This window comes from Astyanax mexicanus, chromosome 8, assembly GCF_023375975.1.
Source record: "Astyanax mexicanus isolate ESR-SI-001 chromosome 8, AstMex3_surface, whole genome shotgun sequence".
Taxonomy (NCBI): Eukaryota; Metazoa; Chordata; class Actinopteri; order Characiformes; family Acestrorhamphidae; genus Astyanax; species Astyanax mexicanus.
Genome location: NC_064415.1, coordinates 12,325,909 through 12,346,680, shown reverse-complemented (window position 1 = coordinate 12,346,680; position 20,772 = coordinate 12,325,909). Strand labels below are relative to the sequence as shown.

General features: G+C 34.3%; 2 protein-coding genes across 3 annotated transcripts; both read left to right on the top strand.

Annotated features, from left to right (window-relative positions):
* The first annotated feature begins 1,020 nt into the window (after window positions 1-1,020).
* Window positions 1,021-3,897, top strand: LOC103028267 (myeloid-associated differentiation marker homolog). The gene is made up of 2 exons (XM_007254615.3): window positions 1,021-1,180; window positions 2,689-3,897. Exon 2 carries the CDS (start codon window positions 2,796-2,798, stop codon window positions 3,861-3,863), a length of 1,068 nt encoding a protein of 355 aa, XP_007254677.3. The 5' UTR covers window positions 1,021-1,180; window positions 2,689-2,795; the 3' UTR covers window positions 3,864-3,897.
* Window positions 3,898-7,385: 3,488 nt separating this feature from the next.
* On the top strand, window positions 7,386-12,909 carry LOC103047613 (GTPase IMAP family member 4). Of its 2 annotated transcripts, none has more exons than XM_049482929.1 (2): window positions 7,386-7,773; window positions 10,184-12,909. In XM_049482929.1, exon 2 carries the CDS (start codon window positions 10,189-10,191, stop codon window positions 11,287-11,289), a length of 1,101 nt encoding a protein of 366 aa, XP_049338886.1. In that variant the 5' UTR covers window positions 7,386-7,773; window positions 10,184-10,188; the 3' UTR covers window positions 11,290-12,909. The 2 variants fall into 2 exon arrangements, with proteins under 2 accessions (XP_049338886.1, XP_015462683.3); XM_015607197.3 differs by lacking the exon at window positions 7,386-7,773 and adding an exon at window positions 8,719-8,837.
* The last annotated feature ends 7,863 nt before the right edge of the window (window positions 12,910-20,772 follow it).

The window sequence follows — 20,772 nt, the reverse complement described above, 5'->3', positions numbered from 1 at the left end:
TTGAGTTTTCTTAAAAAACAAAAAAACAAAAAAAAAACACAATATCTCTGTTTTACAAAGTAAATTAACATATTGTCACTGTTCATTAAAAAAAACATGTTGATCAAAACTCCAAAACAGCAATTTTACAGGAGAGAGATACAACCTTCTTAGCTTTTAATGGAAGTCAATGTAAAATTTTTTTTTTTTCAGGTCATTTTGGAGAATTTCTATTGGTCAATTTATCAAGAAAGTTTGACACAGTGTAAGGGACAGTTTGTGTGTTCAAATTATGTAGTAAACTTGTTTTTCATTGGACAGCGACGAGATGTACTTAAGTCTAGCCTACAAAATTACTTATGAAATCTTAATTATTTAGCAATACACACATTCTGAAATAAGGGTAATATTTGTATTAACATTTCTTATTTAGCTACACTTCTTTTCAAACTTTTTAAGGATTATTATATATTTGTTTTAGCAAAATGTTCTTAACAGAAGTCCAAACAACAATACATTTTAAGATGAGTCAGTAGGAAAATAAAAAAACAAAAGTTTTTGTTATGAGAAGATAATTCTTTTTGTCAGTGTGTTACAGTTCACACACTAGCTTTTTTCCCCAGACCTGGGTGCGCTTCTTGTTCAGGCTTTGGGGTTGTGCAATTGGTTAATACCCATAAACCCATCCTGTGGGTTACTAAACCCACACTTTAACAGTACTGGAGTGAAGGTACTGTAATAAACTCAGCTTTGTGGAGTGAGAGCTGGTATTGACAGCATGGTGATAAATGCTGTTACTCACCATTTAAGTGTTTTTATCAAAAAAAAAAAAGCAGCAACCAGTTGAAGAGTTTATAAATCTACACATTCGACTGCACAACTGATCCACGGCTTGTGTGTGAAAACAAACCAGCAACTTAAGCATTGGTTTGAAAACAGAAATAACAGAGAAAACTGTTTAAACCAGGTCTCTACTCTGATTCTGGCTGCATCTCATTAAAGAAATTATTAGATTCTAGCAGTACAAGCACCAAGAGCAAAGGTTAGTTTATTATGGGCGGAGAGAAAATAATAAAACACAAATGCACTTTATTTATTAGTTGTTGTGGGAGTGGCTTTGAAGAGGCGGAACACTTTTATCCCAGAGGAGCTTCAGTGACCATGTGAAGACTTTGCCTGCAGTTTCATATTGGAGCAAAGCGTAAGTATAATCTATTTTTTTTTTATGATATAAAGAAATATGCTGATTTGACTGTGTTTGAGATTTAAAACATGAAATGAAGAAATGAAGCATTGACGTGAATTAAGTGTTATTAGCTCTTTATGCTCAGTGAATTTTACTACACCCTATGGATTTCTATTACATAACTACATGTAAAATAAATAGAAAATGGCTTCAGTTGTCTCTAAATTATAAAAATAAAGGAAAAAAGACTGAAATCACTGGTAGTTTCTCAAGTTTAAGAGGTTAATGCTGTGTTTCTCTATTTCTGGGAAATTGAAACTCAGCTTCACTTCTGACGCAACTGAGTGGACTTTGTCCAGACTGGCTTCCTTATTAGCCACTGAAAGCTTTGCTAGGCGTCAATACGTAACCAAAATATTCAGTTTAAATAAATCCCAACTATACTGAAAAAGAAAATGAAAGCATATCCAGTATACTGATTAATATTTAACATTAAATTTAAAGTTAAATTTATGTTTTCAAAACAGCACTGATAGTTTCCTACTGGGCTAACTAAACACATCTAACACATGTAAAAATATGTAAAAAAAAAAAAAAAAGATGCTAATGTTTTTTTTTTGTTGTGAGATGCCCTAGAAAAAACACTTTCAGTTCCATTAAGAAACCAGTTTGTAGAAAATAATTAATTGTTGAACATTCAGCAAGTGCTTCACATCCTGACGGTTGCACATTACAATAATCTAGCCTTGAGGTAATGAGGGCATGTATTAATTTTTTCTGCGTCATGCAGGAATAGGGCATTTCTTAGCTTGGCAATATTACGGAGGTGTAGAAAAGCTGTATATCTAACATTAGATATGTGTTTAGTGAATGCTAGATCTGAATCTATGAAAACGCTAAGATTTTTAGCTGCTGAACCAGGTGTGACTGAGAAGTCGTCCAGATTTAGTATTAAGTTTAATAGTTTCATTTTAGCAGCTTTGGGGCCTAATAGGAGAACATCTGTTTTATTACTATTTAATATGAGAAAGTTGTGCTACATCCATAATTCCACATCTTTTAAACAATCCTCAATTTTCTTAATTCTCACTCTATCATCAGGTTTGGCTGATATGAAGAGCTGCGTGTCATTTGCATAACAAAGAAAATGAACACCATGTTTTCTAATGACTTTTTCCAGTGGGAGCTTTTATTTAATGTAAATAATAATAAACGGTCCTGGGATAGAGCCTTGTGGAATTCCATATCTTACCTTAGTATAACTGAAAGACATATCATTTATCCTCACAAACTGATAATGATGGGTTAAGTATGATTTGAACCATGATAAGGCAGTTCCAGTTACACTGAGAAGGTGTTAAAGAGAAGGTTAACATTCCTTTATATGTCTAATAATTTGTTCACCTGTCAGTGGTGCTAATGTTATGGGTTATCACAGTGTTAGCTTTAAATTGACAATGACTAACTTTGTGTCTATGTGTTTGAACAAGCTAAAAAACTTCCTTGTCTTATTTTTGTTCCAGCACAAAGGCACAGCAATACATCAGCAAGACATCAACTGAACTGCACTTCAAGCCTCTTCCATAGAGGCTGATCTGAGATCTGTTTGCTTGGATTTCTCTGCAAGACCATGACCCGTCTGTATTGGATGCGTCTGCTGGCTCTGGTGTTCAGTTGCGTGACATTTGGCCTGGTAGCACATGCAGGAGGATTGGGTGGAGGAGTCGGGGCATGGTGTATGTTTTGCTGGACCTTCAGCTTCATTGGCACTCTTTTGATCTTTCTGGTGGAGATATTTGATTTGACAGAGAATGTCAAGGATTTCTGGGTCAACTTCTCAGTCACCTTCTCTAGCTATGCAGCTCTGCTGTGTCTCTTTGCCTCCATTACCTTTTCCCACAGCTTTCTGAAGGACCACCATAACTACGACGTGCTCAACCACCTTATAGCAGCGGCGTTTTTCTCGTGGATGACCACTTTGGCGTACCTGCTTGAGGTCTGGATGGCACGGTCGGAGTCAAAGTGCTACATGGCCTCTACACTAGGCCATCTACTGGTGTGTCAGACCTTTGTGGCAGGGGTCAACTTCTACTTCATCAGCAATCCAGTGTCGTACACAGACATGGCCGGCGTTAGGTGGTGTATGGCGGTTTATTGTATTTGCTTCATCTGCTCATTTGGCATCATCATCAATATCATGCTATGTGGCCTAGAACAACTGAGATGGCAAAAATACTTCTACCTATCTGCTACCGTCATGTACTTCAGCGCCCTCATCACTTGGCCTGTGTTCAAGTTTAACAACCTCTATCCGAGTCCGATCTACCCGCCAGAGTCCTGCCAGAAGGGTCTAGGGTTGTGTCCTCGTGGCATGTTGGTAATGGTGACTGTGCTGACTGCCCTCAACTTCCTGCTTTACTCAATAAGCTTGTATTGCTCCTACTGTTTAGACTCGCTGACAGAAGAACAGGAGTATACTGAAGTCCAAGAAACGTCTTTAGTGCAAGACCTGTATCCAGCACAGCAACACTCCTCAAATCCCAGGATGCATCTTCTGGGATACCCAGCAGGACACCTACGCAGTTACCAGAGCATGAACCAACCCAACCTTCTGGTGTGTGGTACAAATGTAATAGTGTGTCATACTGGCTATGTCAGTCAGACCCATGGAACAGAGAATAGACTGAGAATAGAATAGAATGCAAATACAGGTACAACTATAAACAAGATGGTATATATATATATATATATATATATATATATATATATATATATATATATATATATATATATATATATATATATATATATATATTAAGTATAGTGGTAAAACAAAACAGGAAGATTATAAACCCTGCACATAACAACCAGGGTTATATATAGGGCCTATTCACTTCTTACATTGCCACTCTCGTCTATTACCTGAGGAGATAATGATAATGATAATGTGGCATGAAGTTAAAACCAAACAGCACTTAAATAAATGAAACCAATCTGAATCCTCTAAATGCCTGTTTACCCCTTGGTGAAAAGAAAACATACTTAATTATACTTAAAACATATTGAGAAATGCCTGTAAAGTATGCTGTAAATATTTATGTATTTACTTAAAATATATTAAAAGCACATTAATATTATGCTTTCATCAGATGTGTGAAAGTAACATTTGACCATACTTTTTAAAAAGTAAAACATAGTGTATTTAAAAGAATATACTACAATTAAATACACTTTTAGTTTATTGTAATTCAATATACTTCTAAAATACTTATTTTCAAATACACTTTTGTACGTTTTTAGCAAAGTGAGTGTGTTAAAAACAACTTTCACAGTGGTTCACTTACAGTAAAATATATCATGTAACTTTAGAAAGTTAATTAAATTGCTACATATTATATATATATATATATAGTTTAATATGTATATAGGTATAACATTAATATAACAGTTAAAATGTATTTCAATGCTCTGTAATTATAATTAGAAAAATAAAAATTTGAGTAAATTATAGGATACACCGTTAAATAACACATTTAAATGTCAAATAAAAAATGTAAAGTAAAATTGTAACACGCTAAAAATTGTAGTAAAGTATATTAAATATATTTTTGTATCTAATGAAGTATACTAGAAGTGTGCTACTTACAAAAGACATGAACAAGAAACATATTTGTACTCTAATATAAATATATTTAACATTTCTAATATACTCAGTGTATAATAGGGATACAGTTGTAATACTCATATGCATGTAAGCGTATTTATAATATGTGTTTACATACATTAAGTAGTATGTTTAAATGTTACTTAAGTATATTTAAAATAGTTCCATTTTAGTAAAATTAAGAACACTTAGCACAATTTAAGTAAGACTTTTGTACTATTTTAAACAGTTAAAGTATAATAAGAACAAGAAAAGATGTTCCATTTTAGCCCTCTTCAAATATACTGATTAATAATGTGGCTACAAGAACACTTTAGTGCACAATAGCATAATAATACTTAGTATACTTTAATCTCCTTTTATTTACTAGGGACATCTGCACTGTAAAATATAAGACGATTACATTTGCCCAAAATTGCTCTGGTGAAAGCTGGACTCTCTCTCTCTCTTCAGTGACCAAGGTGTGTTTAATCAGTTCTGAAAAACAATGAGATTAATTAAAGATTAAAAACTGTACAGTAGAATTTACCAAAAATTGCAAAAACGACAGTTACAATACACCTCACTCGGGTATGGAAATAAAATGTATTTAGTATTATGGCAAATCTATGATAAACACCAAACTACAAAATTGCTGAAACATAAATGTTAGTCTACAACCTATACAATATATGCCTATATACAGTAAGTACATTTATATAAATTCCGCACATGCATCCTGGAATCAAAAGATTGTAAGCTTGTAATCACAGAATGTTTAAATTAAATAGCTGAAATTTTTGCTTGCTCAGTTTTTACCAGAAGGGGACGCCCTCTGACCAGCCTGTCTCTCAACCCTGTGATCATCCAATCATAACAACATTTCTCCTCTTCTGCTTCTACATATAAACAAGTATTGCAAGTATCCAAAATATTGCTTTAGTAATATTTTTTGCATTTAATATAATGTAATATAAATATAAAATACAGCATTTTTGTTTTTTCATTAACAATAAATGCAACCTCTAAGGCAGAAGTCTTCAAATCTCTGTTTTGATTTTAGTTTCTGTTTCTGTACTTTGTGATCTTTGGTAGGTCTGACATTATTTAGCAAATTGCTTCCATCAGATTTCTTTTTAAATTCCAGTAATTACAAATTCCAGGTCTGGATTGAAAACTGGATTAATAGTCCAGAATTGAGGACCTGAGCTCTAAGGGTTAGAGTGAGCAGTGATATATGCCATAATTTTCAACTCTCTAATCTGTTTATTGCTTCAACACACACAGAGAAAATAGTTCCTGCCCAGCAACAGCATACGGACATGAGCTGAGGCGTTCCAGTTCAGGAAATACCAGAGCGGTGCAAGAGTGAACACTGGCATGTTTGAAGAACCAGTTATGCCAGTTTACACTAAAACTGCTGAAACTTACTGGAACAGTAAGAAGCATATGTCTTGGAATCTTGAACACTTTTCCATGCATCTGAACCATTGATGAAAAATTCAAATTTAAGGTTTCATTCTGTCTTAAGTAATTGCATCAATCCATAAAAAGATAGTCAGATTAATCACAACAGCATTAATGTAATTAATGAAGTTAGAGTTAATGAGTTAGAGTAGAGACTGAGAGTCTCTCAAGCAGTCTAGTCAGAACCTTCGAGGAGAAATTAGTCTCTCTGACTTTGCAGTTTAGTTAGTTTGGTTAGCTTAGCATCTTAGCTTCAGTATGGCATAGGATTAGTTAGTGTAATTTAACGATAGCTTAGCATTCTTAGCCAAAATCACTGAATCTTCTTTAAGCATCTTAATATTAGTTATTCTTGTTTAAGGTAACTAAGTAGTTAATTTACTGTACCTGTCAAGAACCACTTTCCTGAGCTGTCTCATGTTATTAATTAATTGGTTAATTAATTAAATAATCAATCTAATCCAATACATTTAATAACCTTGCAACCAATTAAAAATATTTCAACATCTGCACTCTATACTCTATCCTAGGTATTAAAATTATACTACCGCTGTGCCTGCTACACCAGATTTTCAAATACCTTGATTGTCAAAGGCCAGCAAAGACCACCTAAAACCAGCTACCAGCAAAAACTTTTTATAAAAATATGAAAAAAGTGAGGCACATAGTGTATTAAATGTGAATGTGTCAGAATCTTGAAAATATTTTGGCCACTTGCCAGGATTTTATCTTTTATATCCTTGTTAATGGACATGCTCCTCTCCGGAACTACAATTCCCAGCATGCATCTAACAAAATCCCCAGTATCAACTTCATCATTCACTTCTCCAGCTAACATTTGTGGTGTTGATTTCCATATTTCAGATCACAAAGCTATTTTTTTATCTATGTGCACACACTGTGCATCACACATTGAGGCATCATGCACATCATATAATCACTTTAAGGAGTTTTTAGGAGTTTTCCACCCCTATGGGCACTCTGGTCATTATTTATGACAGCATTCACTCAGCCACTTACATATTTTACTTTATGTAACATACATTCAAATATTCTTTAAACATTTGAAAGGTTTTTTTCCAAAACTTAAAGAGAATACAAACAGAGAAATAAGTTCTATATCCACAGTTAGAGTGTTATAGTATTTCTTGTTGCACCTTTTTCATTGTGCAACAAAAACTACTATAACAAATACTTTAACATTGTTTCAGGAAAAACAAAGCATTTTTGTATTTTCTATTTTGTTGTTCAAATGACAAACAGAACTCAAACATTGTGCAGGTCAAGAAAATAATCACCCAAAATTAAAATTTGATTACAAACTCCAGCACTGTAACAGGTTTGTCTGATTTGAAGTTACTGACGCCTCCATGAATTAGGTGTGGCTCACAAAGGTGAAAGAGAGAAGAACTTCCTGTGTCTTACACAGGACTTAGTAATCCACAGTCACAAGATTCCACCTTTCCTGTTGTACTTGAAGTGTCTTCCAGCGTTACAGGTACAAGATATTAATTTACATTTCTCTGCTCTGTCTTTATAATTTACTTTCACTTTGAAAATATAAAATCATTCATAGACTTTGTTGTGAATTACTTTAGTATAATCAATGTCTCAGACATAAAATATAGCCAGCAGCTTAATTCATAACCAAGGCATTAATACACAGCTAAAAGTACACATATACATATATACACATATAAGCTTCAGCTTCTATTCAGTTACTCGTTTGATCATTTAATCATTTATATTCATACATTTCATATGACCTACAAGTCAATTAGATCTCAGGGGATTTTATGAACTGCAAATCAACTCAGGGGACTTTTGGCTTGCTTCCTCTTTTTACCATGAGGCCAAAACTGCAGCCTCGAAATACTGCCGAGAAGCAAGTCAGACAGATGTCGGTCAGGGAAGACATATTTACATATTTACTCCAGCTGCAACCAAATGCATTGACAAATTGACAACTATAAAATACACTTTTTGTTTAATAATTCAGAAATTCAGTACACTTCTCAAATACTTATTTATATAAGTAAATATATATTTGTACATTTTTTGCAAAGTGTTAAAAAAAGTTAGAGTAAATTTGTAACACACTAAAAATTGTAGTAAAGTATATTAAAATATATTTTTATACCCAAATAAATTATACTAGAAGTGTGCTACTTACAAAAGACAGGAACAAGAAGCATATTTGTACCGAATGTTAATATAATGTAATACTTATTAAATGTATTATATTTTTACTGTAAAGCATATTTAAAATGTGGGGTTAAACATGAAGTAGTATGTTTCAATGTTACTTAAGTATAATATTACTAAAGTATAAATTAAAATAGTTCCATTTTAGTACAGTTAGGGACTGCTCACTCTCTAAAAGAGACAGTGCTCTATTCTTGTATGTAAACATTGTAAAACTACCACAAAGTACTACATTTAAAATACCATAATTTCTTCTCTTGCTGCTGTTGTCCAAGCACATAATGGTGCCCATGTACTCTCCCCACTAATGAGCTCACCTGAAATCTCCTCTTCAGACCATCTTTTTATTCTTAAAGGGTAGTTTGACCTAGTGTCCACCGGCTACACACGCACATTCAGATTGTACCTTGTCGATATTGCACTGTCCTGTCTGTTAAATTTGATCATGTCGGCTGTATTTATTGTATTTATTATAGTGTCCTAGTTCTACTGAATGTTTACACAATGTTGTTGCACATTTGCATTTTGTCTTGTCTATACACTGTAAATCCATAAGTTGTTTGAACTTAAATTATTTAAGTCTGTTTTACTTAAAATTGGATATTTCTAAACAATACTCAACTATTTTGAGATAGTTGAACGTTTTTGAGCACATAAAAACATTTAAACTGAGATCTTTGAGTTGAACCAACTTATAGTAATTAAGTTTAGTCTGTTGCCATTAACAGCTTCTTTTCTATTGGCTTCTGTCACAATCTATTTACATATTGAGTGTGCCCAACAGTTTCTGACTAACACTCACCATCAGTGTGTTGTGATTCCCCCTGGGCTACCTTAGAAATAAATCAACTTCCCCTTTAGTTTTAATAACTATGCTAACTCAAGTTTCCATCCCCCATAGTTTAAACCAGCTGCTAAACTCAACTTATTCGGTCTTACAGGATAACAAAAAAAAAAAGTTTAATCAACTTCCCCTTTAGTTGTAATAACTTGATGTTCTAAGTTATGCTAACTTACCCTGCGTTCACACTGGAAAGCGACAAAGCGACAGGCGACCAATTATTTCCTATGGCAGGGCGCGACTTGTCTCCGCGACACGCGAGAGGCGACAAGCGACAAAGCGACAAGCGACACAGAGCAAATTTATGCAAATGAATTATGACGCGGTGAAGCGACATTCTAACCCGATTGGCTCCTAGCTTTTCTTTGGACCAATCACATACAAGGCGGTTCGACGTCCTCAAGCTCCTGCTCTCTGAATTTCTAGTTTTTTTCCCTGTTCATTCTGTTGAATGAGCAGTTAAATCACAGAAACGCCCAAGAGTCCAGCAAGTTTGGGAGATATAGCTGTAGAATAAAGTGGCCAAGCGATTCCTTTTTTGTGCCTTTTTTCTTATGGGAGGCTGGACCATGATAAACGCGTGCGTTGAGCTTGACACGCCCAGAAGCGACAAACGCTGGGCGACACAAGCGACTCGTCGCGTTCCAGTGTGAACGCAGGGTTAGGCAACCATTTTCCTCACATTTGTTTAGTAAATTTAACTTATCCGGGCTTACAGTGTAGTGTATTGTCCATGTTGCACCGTGTTGGTCCTGATTCATTGTAGCAGCACTGCACAGTGGAGAAAAAGAAAAAAGAAAAAAAGCTATTGGGGAAACAGAAATTTCAGTGTCACTAAAGAGATTTTTGATATTTTTTCTAGGAAAAATGAATGATCTGAGGATTGTGCTACTGGGGAAAACTGGTGATGGCAAAAGCAGCACCGGAAACACAATATTAGGTGAAGAAAGTTTTCATGTGGAAAATTCACCAGACTCAGTCACTCAAATATGTGAGTCTAGAACAACATCCATCAACGGGAGGAAGATAACAGTGGTTGATGGTCCAGGATTTTTTGACACTATTCTTCCTGAGGATGTGTTAAAAGGTGAAATAGTGCGCTGTATCACTGAGTGTGCTCCAGGACCTCACGCCTTTTTGATAGTGCTCAAGGATGGAAGATACACAGAGCAGGAGAAAGAAGTTGTGAAAAAAATTACAGATTCATTTGGAGAAGAAGCTCTGAGATATGCTGTGGTTCTCTTTACTCACGGTAATGATCTCGCTGAAAACCAGACCATCCAGGACTTTGTGAGAAACAACGCAGAGCTGCGGAAACTGGTGGATAAGTGTGGAGGTCGTGTTCATGTGATTGATAATATACACTGGAAGCAGCAGCAGGACGGCTACAGGAGTAACAGAGTGCAGGTGGAGGATCTACTGAACACCATAGAGGAGATGGTGAAGGAGAATGGAGAACAGTGCTATACCAATGAGATGCTGCAGATGGTGCAAAGAGCGATAGAAGAAGAGAGAGTTAGAAGTGAGCGAAGTGAAACAGACAGGACACCAAGGCAGAGTGTATTTAAAAAACTGTTGAAACTAGTTGGGTTGGGAACTGGAATATTAGTGGGCGCTTTTCTTGGTGCTACATCTTCAGTGTTTATTGTGATGTCATTCTTACAAGAAAGGAGAATTCTAAGTGTTGAAAAGCCAGTGATAGGTAAAGTAGCTCAAGCAAATAGTAAACTGGCTCCATTGACAGGGGCAGCAGGAGTAGCTAAGTGTCTGAAAAAACAATCAGCATTTAATGCAGCAGTACTTTTTGTTGCTGCACCTGCTGTAGTCGGTGGAGTAGCAGGAGGAATTATAGGCTATAATGCAGCAGAGGGAGCAGAGACGGTGACAGAAGCAATGAAGCTGGCGGCTAGCGCAACCTTTGATAGGGCAAAAGATGTGGAAGAACAAATCTTTTTTGACTTTAAATAAACATTTGCAGAATTATATGAAGATGGCTACTTTGCCTATTTCCAACACCTTTTTAAAAAATATAACTTTTCCCAAAGTGCATATTTTAAATATCTGCAAGCTCTTAACTAGGAAAGCTTTCTTTGCTTTACCCTAAAGACAAGCTTCTCAAACTTACTTCAGATTTTAAAGGCATATTCTTATCTTTATACTAAAAACTGCTGGAGTTTAGTGCTCCAACGGACTCCACTCTAAGGGATCCATGGGCTGAATATATCCTGTTAGAGTTTTCAGATTCGCTATAGAAGTGTATTTGAATCTGGGGACAGTCTTTCTCTACTTGTGCTGATGACAGTCCAATCCAACGTAAACTTCTAAACTGTATGTACTGGTTTAAGAGTAGGCTACCCAAGATTTCACTAAATATAAGTTTTTTACATAGATAGATATACTTTGAGAGATGTTAATTTGTATCATTTGTGTTGGCCCTACCCCTCTTTAAACTCTGCTTTATCACAGTCACAGAATCATCCATTATATGTTGACTCTGTACAGCTAGATCCTTTAGACTGATTTTTAAACTATTACTGGACCATGATCTTCTATGGACTGAAATTCTTGGGTTTTGGTTGTGTTAAATTTTCTTGATTTGCTGTATGAGATGATATATGATATATGCCCCATTGTAAAAATATATATAGATTTTCTAATTGCGCTCAGAGTAGGAAGACACACAGACAACGATGAGAAAACTGTGAAAAAAAGTTACAGCTTAGTTTTGAGGACGCTCTGAGATATGATCTCTCTGAAAACCAGAACATCCCAGGAATTTGTGGAAAAGAGTGCAGAGCTGCAGGAACTGGTGGATAAGTGTGGAGGTCGTGTTCATGCGATTGATAATAAAGACTGGAAGCAGCAGCAGAGTGCAGGTGGAGGATCTACTGAACACCATAGAGGAGATGGTAAAGAAGAGTGGAGAAAGATGCTATACCAATGAGATGCTGCAGATGGTGCAAAGAGCTATAGAAGAAGAGTTCTGGAACACCAGAATGAAATGATGTGCCATTGTATAGGAAGTGTTGCATGCTTTTATTTTACCTGAAGGAGTTTTTATCTGTATTTTAAACAAGTTTTTTCCTAGCGAACATTTTTAACTCTGCATCTTGGTTTGATAAACAAAAGTTTATGTTTAGCCTAAAAAACATTAATAACTAACATGAAAATGAAATGATTTAGTCATAGTGTAATGAGTTTAATCTGTGGCCCCTCCACCTTAGTTTATTGTCAGTCCAACTAAACAGTAAATTTAGGAGAACTAATGGAAGTTTGTCATTTTTATCTAAATGATTAAATTTTTGTAGATTTTTTTGGTTTTTATAAAAGAGAAATGGCTGTAATATTTAAATTTCATTACTAATACATACATTCATACATACATTGTGCGTTTGGTGATTGTCTCATTACCAGTGATTTAAAATTGTAATTACACATTTTTTTAAATTTAATTCTGTAACTTATTTCTGTCTGTAATCTAACTTTAATGAAGCTTTGTGTCTTTGAGTCTTTTTTATTTGGTAAAATGCCTGCATTCTTTTTTAATAGTAGTTTTATTAATGAACTGAATAAAAGAATGTCTGCCAATTATAAATTGATATTCTCCTTTTAATGAGCACAGCTTTTCTCTGAACAGACAGATAGACAGACAGGCAGACAGAGTGCTCGGCACAGAAGACATAATATTAGATGCAATAATAACAATAAAATAGAGATAAAATACAAGAAAAAAGTATCTGTTTCTGTATCTGACTAATGTGTCAGTGCAAATAAGGAAAAGGGTAATTGATGCCAACAAATGGCATAAAAATAGTCCAAGTACACAGATTATCTTATCTAATTGGCTGTGCAAATATGCCAATATGTAGTGGACAGTTATGTGTACTTGTAAAAACTGTGTATGCATCTGAAATTAGATAAACTATTACAATATAATAATAATAATAATAATATATAGTTCATTTTTTATCTATATGATGAATGTTTCTATTTTTGTCCTGATATATTTTCAACATCTACAGGTCACAGCACTCAGAGCATAAACATATAAATATATAGTATATATAGTATTTATTTAAACATCAAATCTGGGATTATTAATCTACTTATAGATTAACATATAGTAACATATAGAATATATAAAATAGCTTGTCTCTTAATTTTTTTTTTTTTAATTAATTTAAATCCTTAAATAAGTTTATAAAATTGAATAACACTGAAATATGTCTAAGGACGTAAATATGGAAACTTCGTATAATAGAAAATTGCACAAAATAATTATTTAAATCTTATTTTGAAAACCCTATTCAGTTTAACTGAAGTAATTAAATAGAGATCCCTGCCAGACACATTTTTCACACCTCTTCAAAAATTTACCACAGAGGCTGAATTTTTGTTCTGCATGCATTTTCCTGAAATATACCAACAATGCAGTTTTTAAATAAACCATTTACCTTACTTGATAAACAACACCATAAAATCCAGTGTTTTTTGGAATATACCCAATTTGTGTGTTATTTTTAAGTTTTAATGTTAATAGAAAGAGTGGATTTTTTCCATGTTTGAGCGTTTAATTTTTTTAAATTAATTTTTAATATATATTTTTAAGTTTGGGTTAAGAAATAATAACAATGTTCTTCACTTTTAATGTAATTCAATATAATATGATTTTTATTATATTTTTATATATATTTTGGAACATTTATACAGATCTGATTATCATAATGTATAAAGAACAGCATATATATATAAAACTATAACAACTGCCAGATTCTCCAGATCATGTAAGAAAATGAAAATAGCTGAAAGAAAAGGTGCCTTTTGACATGTTCATCTGATGTATTGTTTGTTACAGAAAAACTTTATATCTTCAAAACAGCAATTTTTCAGAAGTAAAAACCTTGAATGGAAGTCAATGTAAACATGTTTCGGCATATTTTTAAAAAAATCTTTTTAAAGTAATTTTGGGACATTACTACTGGTTCATTAACCACCATGCTGTATAAATGACATAATATAAAAATAATATAAAATAATAAAAAATAATAAAAATGGTAAAAATAGTGATTACGTGTACTATAACGCAGAACAATATAAAGAAAATGCTTGATGTCCATCCAGGTTTTTCCAGCAGGGGTCACTCTCAGACTTCGTTAGCTGCTGTTCCGTCGCTGCTGCTCTCTCTGGCCTATCAGTTGATCCTCATTACAGTGAGCAGTGATAATAGGTCCCACTGTGTCCATGATGTAGCAATGAAAAAAATACTGAATTACAAACACACACACATTTACTCCAGCACACACATATAGAGCGAAAACCAGCTGTCAATTCGGTGGCTACATTTAGGCCTTGAACCAAAATAGAGTTTGTACACAAACAAGCAGACGAATCTGCTGAAATGAAGACAGAGGGAGGCTGTAGAAACACATTCTGACTGCAGTGTTTCCACTGAACCTCATTACTTTGTAAAGATTGACCTAGAAGCTGTCATGATCTGCGAAATGTGACTTTTCTCCAGCCGTAATCCGACATCCGGGTTTTCTGAGGATTTGACCACCACTGCAGGTCACTTCACACATATATATACACTGCTATATAATAATATCCTGCATAGCTTCAATCAAAATACAGACATACAGAGGATGGCTGAGGCTCAGCACTGAAACCCCGCCTCATTCTAGGGGTCAGACTCACCCATGGTTTTAGTCAGTCTTGTTTTCTTTCAGAGGTTCTTCTTTATGCTCTTAGGAAGTTGTCTAATTTAATTTAATCTTAATGTTCTCAGTGAGTTTTGAACCCTGCCCAAGATGCATCACAATGATCATTGTTATCTAACACCCTACAAACAGTCTATTCTAATGCCTTTATCCTGCTTTGTTTAAATAGCAAAGATTCTTAAAAAAATATATCTACGCCGATAAGCGTGGTGGTTTGGAAGTGAGGTGTGTTCAGGTACATTTCTGGCGTATTGCTATCTTGGCAACAGAAAAAAGAAATCAGTTGCGCCACTAACTGTTTTGAACCCTGACAACAGTCAACTGTAGGTACGTCTCACAATCTCAGCTAGCGTACATTCCCACTCATTACACAAGGACACACAGCAGTGCACAAACCCAACTTTTACACCAACAATAAACAGAATACTACATAAAATATTATTATTGTTGTTCCCGTAAATGTTGCTGACTTTCCTCTGCTGAGAAGCGCAAAAGTGCTGTGCCGTTAAAATATACAGCAATACATATCAAAGTCAAAGCACACATGGCTCTTAAAGGGAATGGCAAGTTACACACGGATAGGTTTATTTCACATTACATCCAAATCACACCCATGATTAGTTTAGAGAAAATTGGTACATACCTTTTGTATGTTTCAAGCTGCACAAGGTGTACTTTTCTCGTCTTTACGACAGCAAAGATATACTAACACACACTAAATCCATCAAGGTTGACGGCTTGCCTATAGATTGATAAAATCGAGCCCTTAGTTTTATTCTTTAGTTCTTCTATCTGCTCAAATTTTAGAAGATTCAGTTGGGCTTACAAGATTTAAAACATTTTACAGATGAATAGGCTGATGTGTAGGACTAATTAACAGTTTGATTATTAGTTATTGCTGCATAAAAGAGTCATACCAGAATCTAAAATATTCAAAGCATCTAATCCTTTACCACTCGCAAAAATGTAATATTAAATATATTTCCTCAATAAATAAATTAGTCTAATATATTCCTCTATTTTTTTTATTTGATTTGCCTGATCAAATAACGTTTTAGATTAAATGTTTGCAGTAATATAAACATTTCTGTAACACTTTACAGTAATGTTGCATTAATTAACAGTACTTGCAACATTTATATTAGTTGACACCAGTTAATACATTATTCCTAATTGAGTAAATATTTAACTATTGGTTGAGACATTACTTAACCATATAAACGTGTTTATTACTGTTGTAAGTTCTGTTAATTGATGCACACTTCTTGTAAAGTAATAGTGAAATTTCATGTGTTTTAGAAAGTTTATGAATTACTATATCTATGAGTGTGGTAACTACACTGTTAACCTTGACAAGTTAAATAAACTCAAACGATTTGAGGAAACCGATTGCCTTAAACCATTTAAGTTTAATAACTCAAACAATTTGAGCATAAATTAATTTTTAATGAGTGTGTATAATGCACATAATCATTGTTATATAGAATTGAGTAAATCAAGTGACTTGTACTAATCCCTGTTCACAGTGTAACAGTTAGTTTATTTAAGTATTTTGGACTCATGTGCACTGTGTAAACCCTTATAAGTTAAGTCTACTCAAATCATTTTTAGGTAATGCTTTTCCTTAAATGAATTAAGTTTTCAAAACTATTTTTTTATTTAAGTTTAATACTGTGTGGAGTTGAACAAACATTCATTCCCAAAATTATTCATTCACACAAATTAGCTATAGAGTGAACAGTATTGAGAGCACAGACAATAGAGAGTTACTGTAGCAGCTCAGAAAAAATATGCTTGTTCTTACAGCCTAAAACAACACAGAGACCAGGCAGTTAAGCATAATATTTGATCTACAAGTTTACCTAAGGTAGCCTGGGGGGAATCACTACACACTGATGGGTGAGTGTCAGAAAATAGGGGACACATACAGTATGCAAAAAGATTTTGTTAATGGCAACAGACTAAACTCAGTTATTATAAGTTAGTTTAACTCAAATATCTCCATTTGGATGTATATACTAGTTGTGCCAACTCTTTAAAATTAAGTATGGCTGCCTTAACTGACATGCATTACAGCTTAATGCAACTTAAATTCACTGTTTTTACCCAATTCCAACAAATCAAGTCGAGTTAACTATTTAAGTAAAATAAATAGGCCTTCCTAACTTCCTATCAAACATCATCAACTTTTTTCATTTGAGGAAATTTTTAAGTTATATTAACTCAAATCAAACACTTAAAACAAACACTTTTTTTTAAAGAGCAGCTATAAATGCAAGAAGGCAACAAACAATTTTTGAAAGAAAAGAAAGCTGCACACAAAATATATAAAAGATCTCAAAAGAAAGTAAAAGTGCTCAGTCCGTTTTGAGTCCGTTTTGAGTTTGATTGTGTTTTGGTTTGAGTTATTTGAAGCTAAAAAGCTGTGTTTCCGTTGCACATGCCATTTTGTGGCATTTCCTTTGTTCTGTTTCCCGCCTTTTTTCGTGCACCTCTTCAGGGTTTTGTTTTCCACCTATTTCCCAGTCTCCTCTGTGGAAAACCAAACCAAGCTCCACAAGCACACCCTTGTGACACAAACACTATTAAAACATATTTATAAATAGCCGAAACAATTGAATAGTCAAATAATTATAAACATACCTAAGTAAACATATATAATTGAATATATAAATAATTAAATAAATCCAAAAAACAAACAACCATTTTGCTCTGCACTTGGATCCAACATCACCCTCTCCTGTAACAATAAGTTAAGTAAGAAATGCAGTTAGGTCTTACAGTGTACACATGTTTCTGTGAAATGGCTTGTATAGGTGGTACACTACTGGTTTAAAGTGATAGTGAAATTGATAGTGATAGTGAAAGTTCACAAACTTTTTCCAGCACCACTGTATTTCTCATGGTCTTTTAGAAAGGTTGGGAATTTTCTCACTATAACAGGTCACTTCAGCACACTGAGATACAACAGTATAATGCACAGCTTCAATTAAATTAGGAACATGCTGGAGAGCGCCGAGAGTTGAGCGCCGTGCGCTGAAACCCAAGCGTTCTCCCGGTGCGGCTCGCTGATAGAGACTGTGCTAATCCGTTCAAGTTGTTTTGCATTCCTCCTCCGTATAGAGGCCTTTCCTTCTCACGTGGCTTGTATAAGCTGAGCGCAGCATGTTTTGCCTATTTCTTTCTGAATTCAAGCCCAGATGTCACACACTAACACACACATACACTTATATACACACACACACTCACTCACACACACACACATGTCATTTTGAAATTTTATTTATGACGCTGCAGTCAGCATGGCTAATGCTTCACATGGCACATTCACTCAACGCAAAGCTAAACAAAAAAAAGAGAGAGAGGGAAATAAAAGGAGAGAGAGAAAGAGAGAGAAAGAGAGAGAGAGAGAGAAACAAGAACGATCCATCCAATTTCATAGTCATTCCTGTAATGCCCCCCCACCCCACCCTTACACTGTATATTCTATTTCTTATTTGATTGTATTTATATGTATCTTTATATTTTATATTTTATCTTTTTTAACTTTGTGTATTGTGTAACCTGCTGCTGGATGCCAAGAATTTCCCCCCGGGGATCAATAAAGTATCTATCTATCTATCTATCTATCTATCTATCTATCTATCTATCTATCTATCTATCTATCTATCTATCTATCTATCTATCTATCTATCTATCTATCTATCTATCTATCTATCTATCTATCTATCTATCTATCTATCTATCTATCTATCTATCTATCTATCTATCTATCTATCTATCTATCTATCTATCTATCTATCTATCTATCTATCTATCTATCTATCTATCTATCTATCTATCTATCTATCTATCTATCTATCTATCTATCTATCTATCTATCTATCTATCTATCTATCTATCTATCTATCTATCTATCTATCTATCTATCTATCTATCTATCTATCTATCTATCTATCTATCTATCTATCTATCTATCTATCTATCTATCTATCTATCTATCTATCTATCTATCTATCTATCTATCTATCTATCTATCTATCTATCTATCTATCTATCTATCTATCTATCTATCTATCTATCTATCTATCTATCTATCTATCTATCTATCTATCTATCTATCTATCTATCTATCTATCTATCTATCTATCTATCTATCTATCTATCTATCTATCTATCTATCTATCTATCTATCTATCTATCTATCTATCTATCTATCTATCTATCTATCTATCTATCTATCTATCTATCTATCTATCTATCTATCTATCTATCTATCTATCTATCTATCTATCTATCTATCTATCTATCTATCTATCTATCTATCTATCTATCTATCTATCTATCCTGCCGGAGAGGTAGCAATTTATTCATCACTGACAATCAGAAGTAACATGTCGGTGGCCGTTTCAATGTTTCACATGGGGTGGGGGGTGGGGGGGGGGGGGGTGGGGGCGGTGACACACACACACACACACACACAGTCACAGTCACACACACAAGGGGAAGGAATAGAGACTCACTTATTACCTATGTGCAGCATGCTCTAACGGTCCACAGCTGTGGCTTTGTGTTGAAAAAGAACTCCTTTTTTTTATTTCATTTTTTTATTTATTTATTTTTTTTCAAAAGCCTAGAATTATTCATGTGTTTATGTAAATCGCTGGCATCCACTGAATGCAGAACTTTCTTCTGGAAAAGACTCTTTGGTCCCTGGGGAGCGAAACCAACAGTCTGTTTTTCATTTCTTTTCGGAACATAAATATCGCATTTTAAATGCAGACATGGAGGAGGAGTATGGGGTGGGTGGGGGCGGGGTAGGGGGGGTATTGGTGGGAAGAGCTAGCACATCCCTGGCCTAACAGATACGATACTTTAATGATGAAACGCGCGTCGGAACGCGAGGGGCAGATGTGCAACAGCTGCAAAGTGCATCTACAGTATAGAATGCATAAAATAAAGCGTGGAGACAACAGTATATAATATATATGCTCATGTATGTGGAAGAATGCGGGATTGATTGAGTCTTCCTCTGTGTTACTGAAGGTTCTTCACATATCATGTCAGCTGTTCCACTTGTGGAGAACCTGTACAGACAAGGTTGCGTGCAAGAGCTTAAAGACCTTTAGTAAAGTAAAACACATGTAAAATAAAGGACAGGTGATAACAAGAGAAATGTTGAAGCAGATTCTTATTCTTCTAAGGTTAAGTCTAAGGTTATGTTCACACAGTACACAGCAAAATCTGTTTTTTGTTTGTTTCATAAACTCCCTGAGAGTTAATATCAACTCATTTTAGCCGTATACTGTATGCGTGACCATCGAATACAATCTATGACAGTTAACAAATTGAACCCTAGGCTGTTTTGGTATGTTTTTCTCTTCGTTTTTGCCAGTTCAGGTCTCTTTCAGGGTCTTATAACACAGTAATTACGTCAGAAAGCCACATGCCATGAGCTCTTTTACTCCAGAAGACATACGGCTGCTCAAAAATATAATCATTTAAAATGTAAAAGGAAGCAGAATTGTTATATTTTCCTAGAACTGATCATGTTTTGGTCAAAATGTTACCAAGCGCCTGTTTTCTTTTACTTATTTTTGAATGTATAGACTTTAAATATATTCACACCTAAGATATCTTTTCAAAAATGGTTAGACTAGAGTGTTTATGAGTTGAAAGCATAACATATTGAAGATTTATAGTTCATTACATGGATTATTAATTATTACTTTGA

Coding starts and splice junctions, on each gene's coding strand:
- LOC103028267 (XM_007254615.3), top strand. CDS start 2,796: ATGACCCGTCTGTATTGGATGCGTCTGCTGGCTCTGGTGTTCAGTTGC.
- LOC103047613 (XM_049482929.1), top strand. CDS start 10,189: ATGAATGATCTGAGGATTGTGCTACTGGGGAAAACTGGTGATGGCAAA.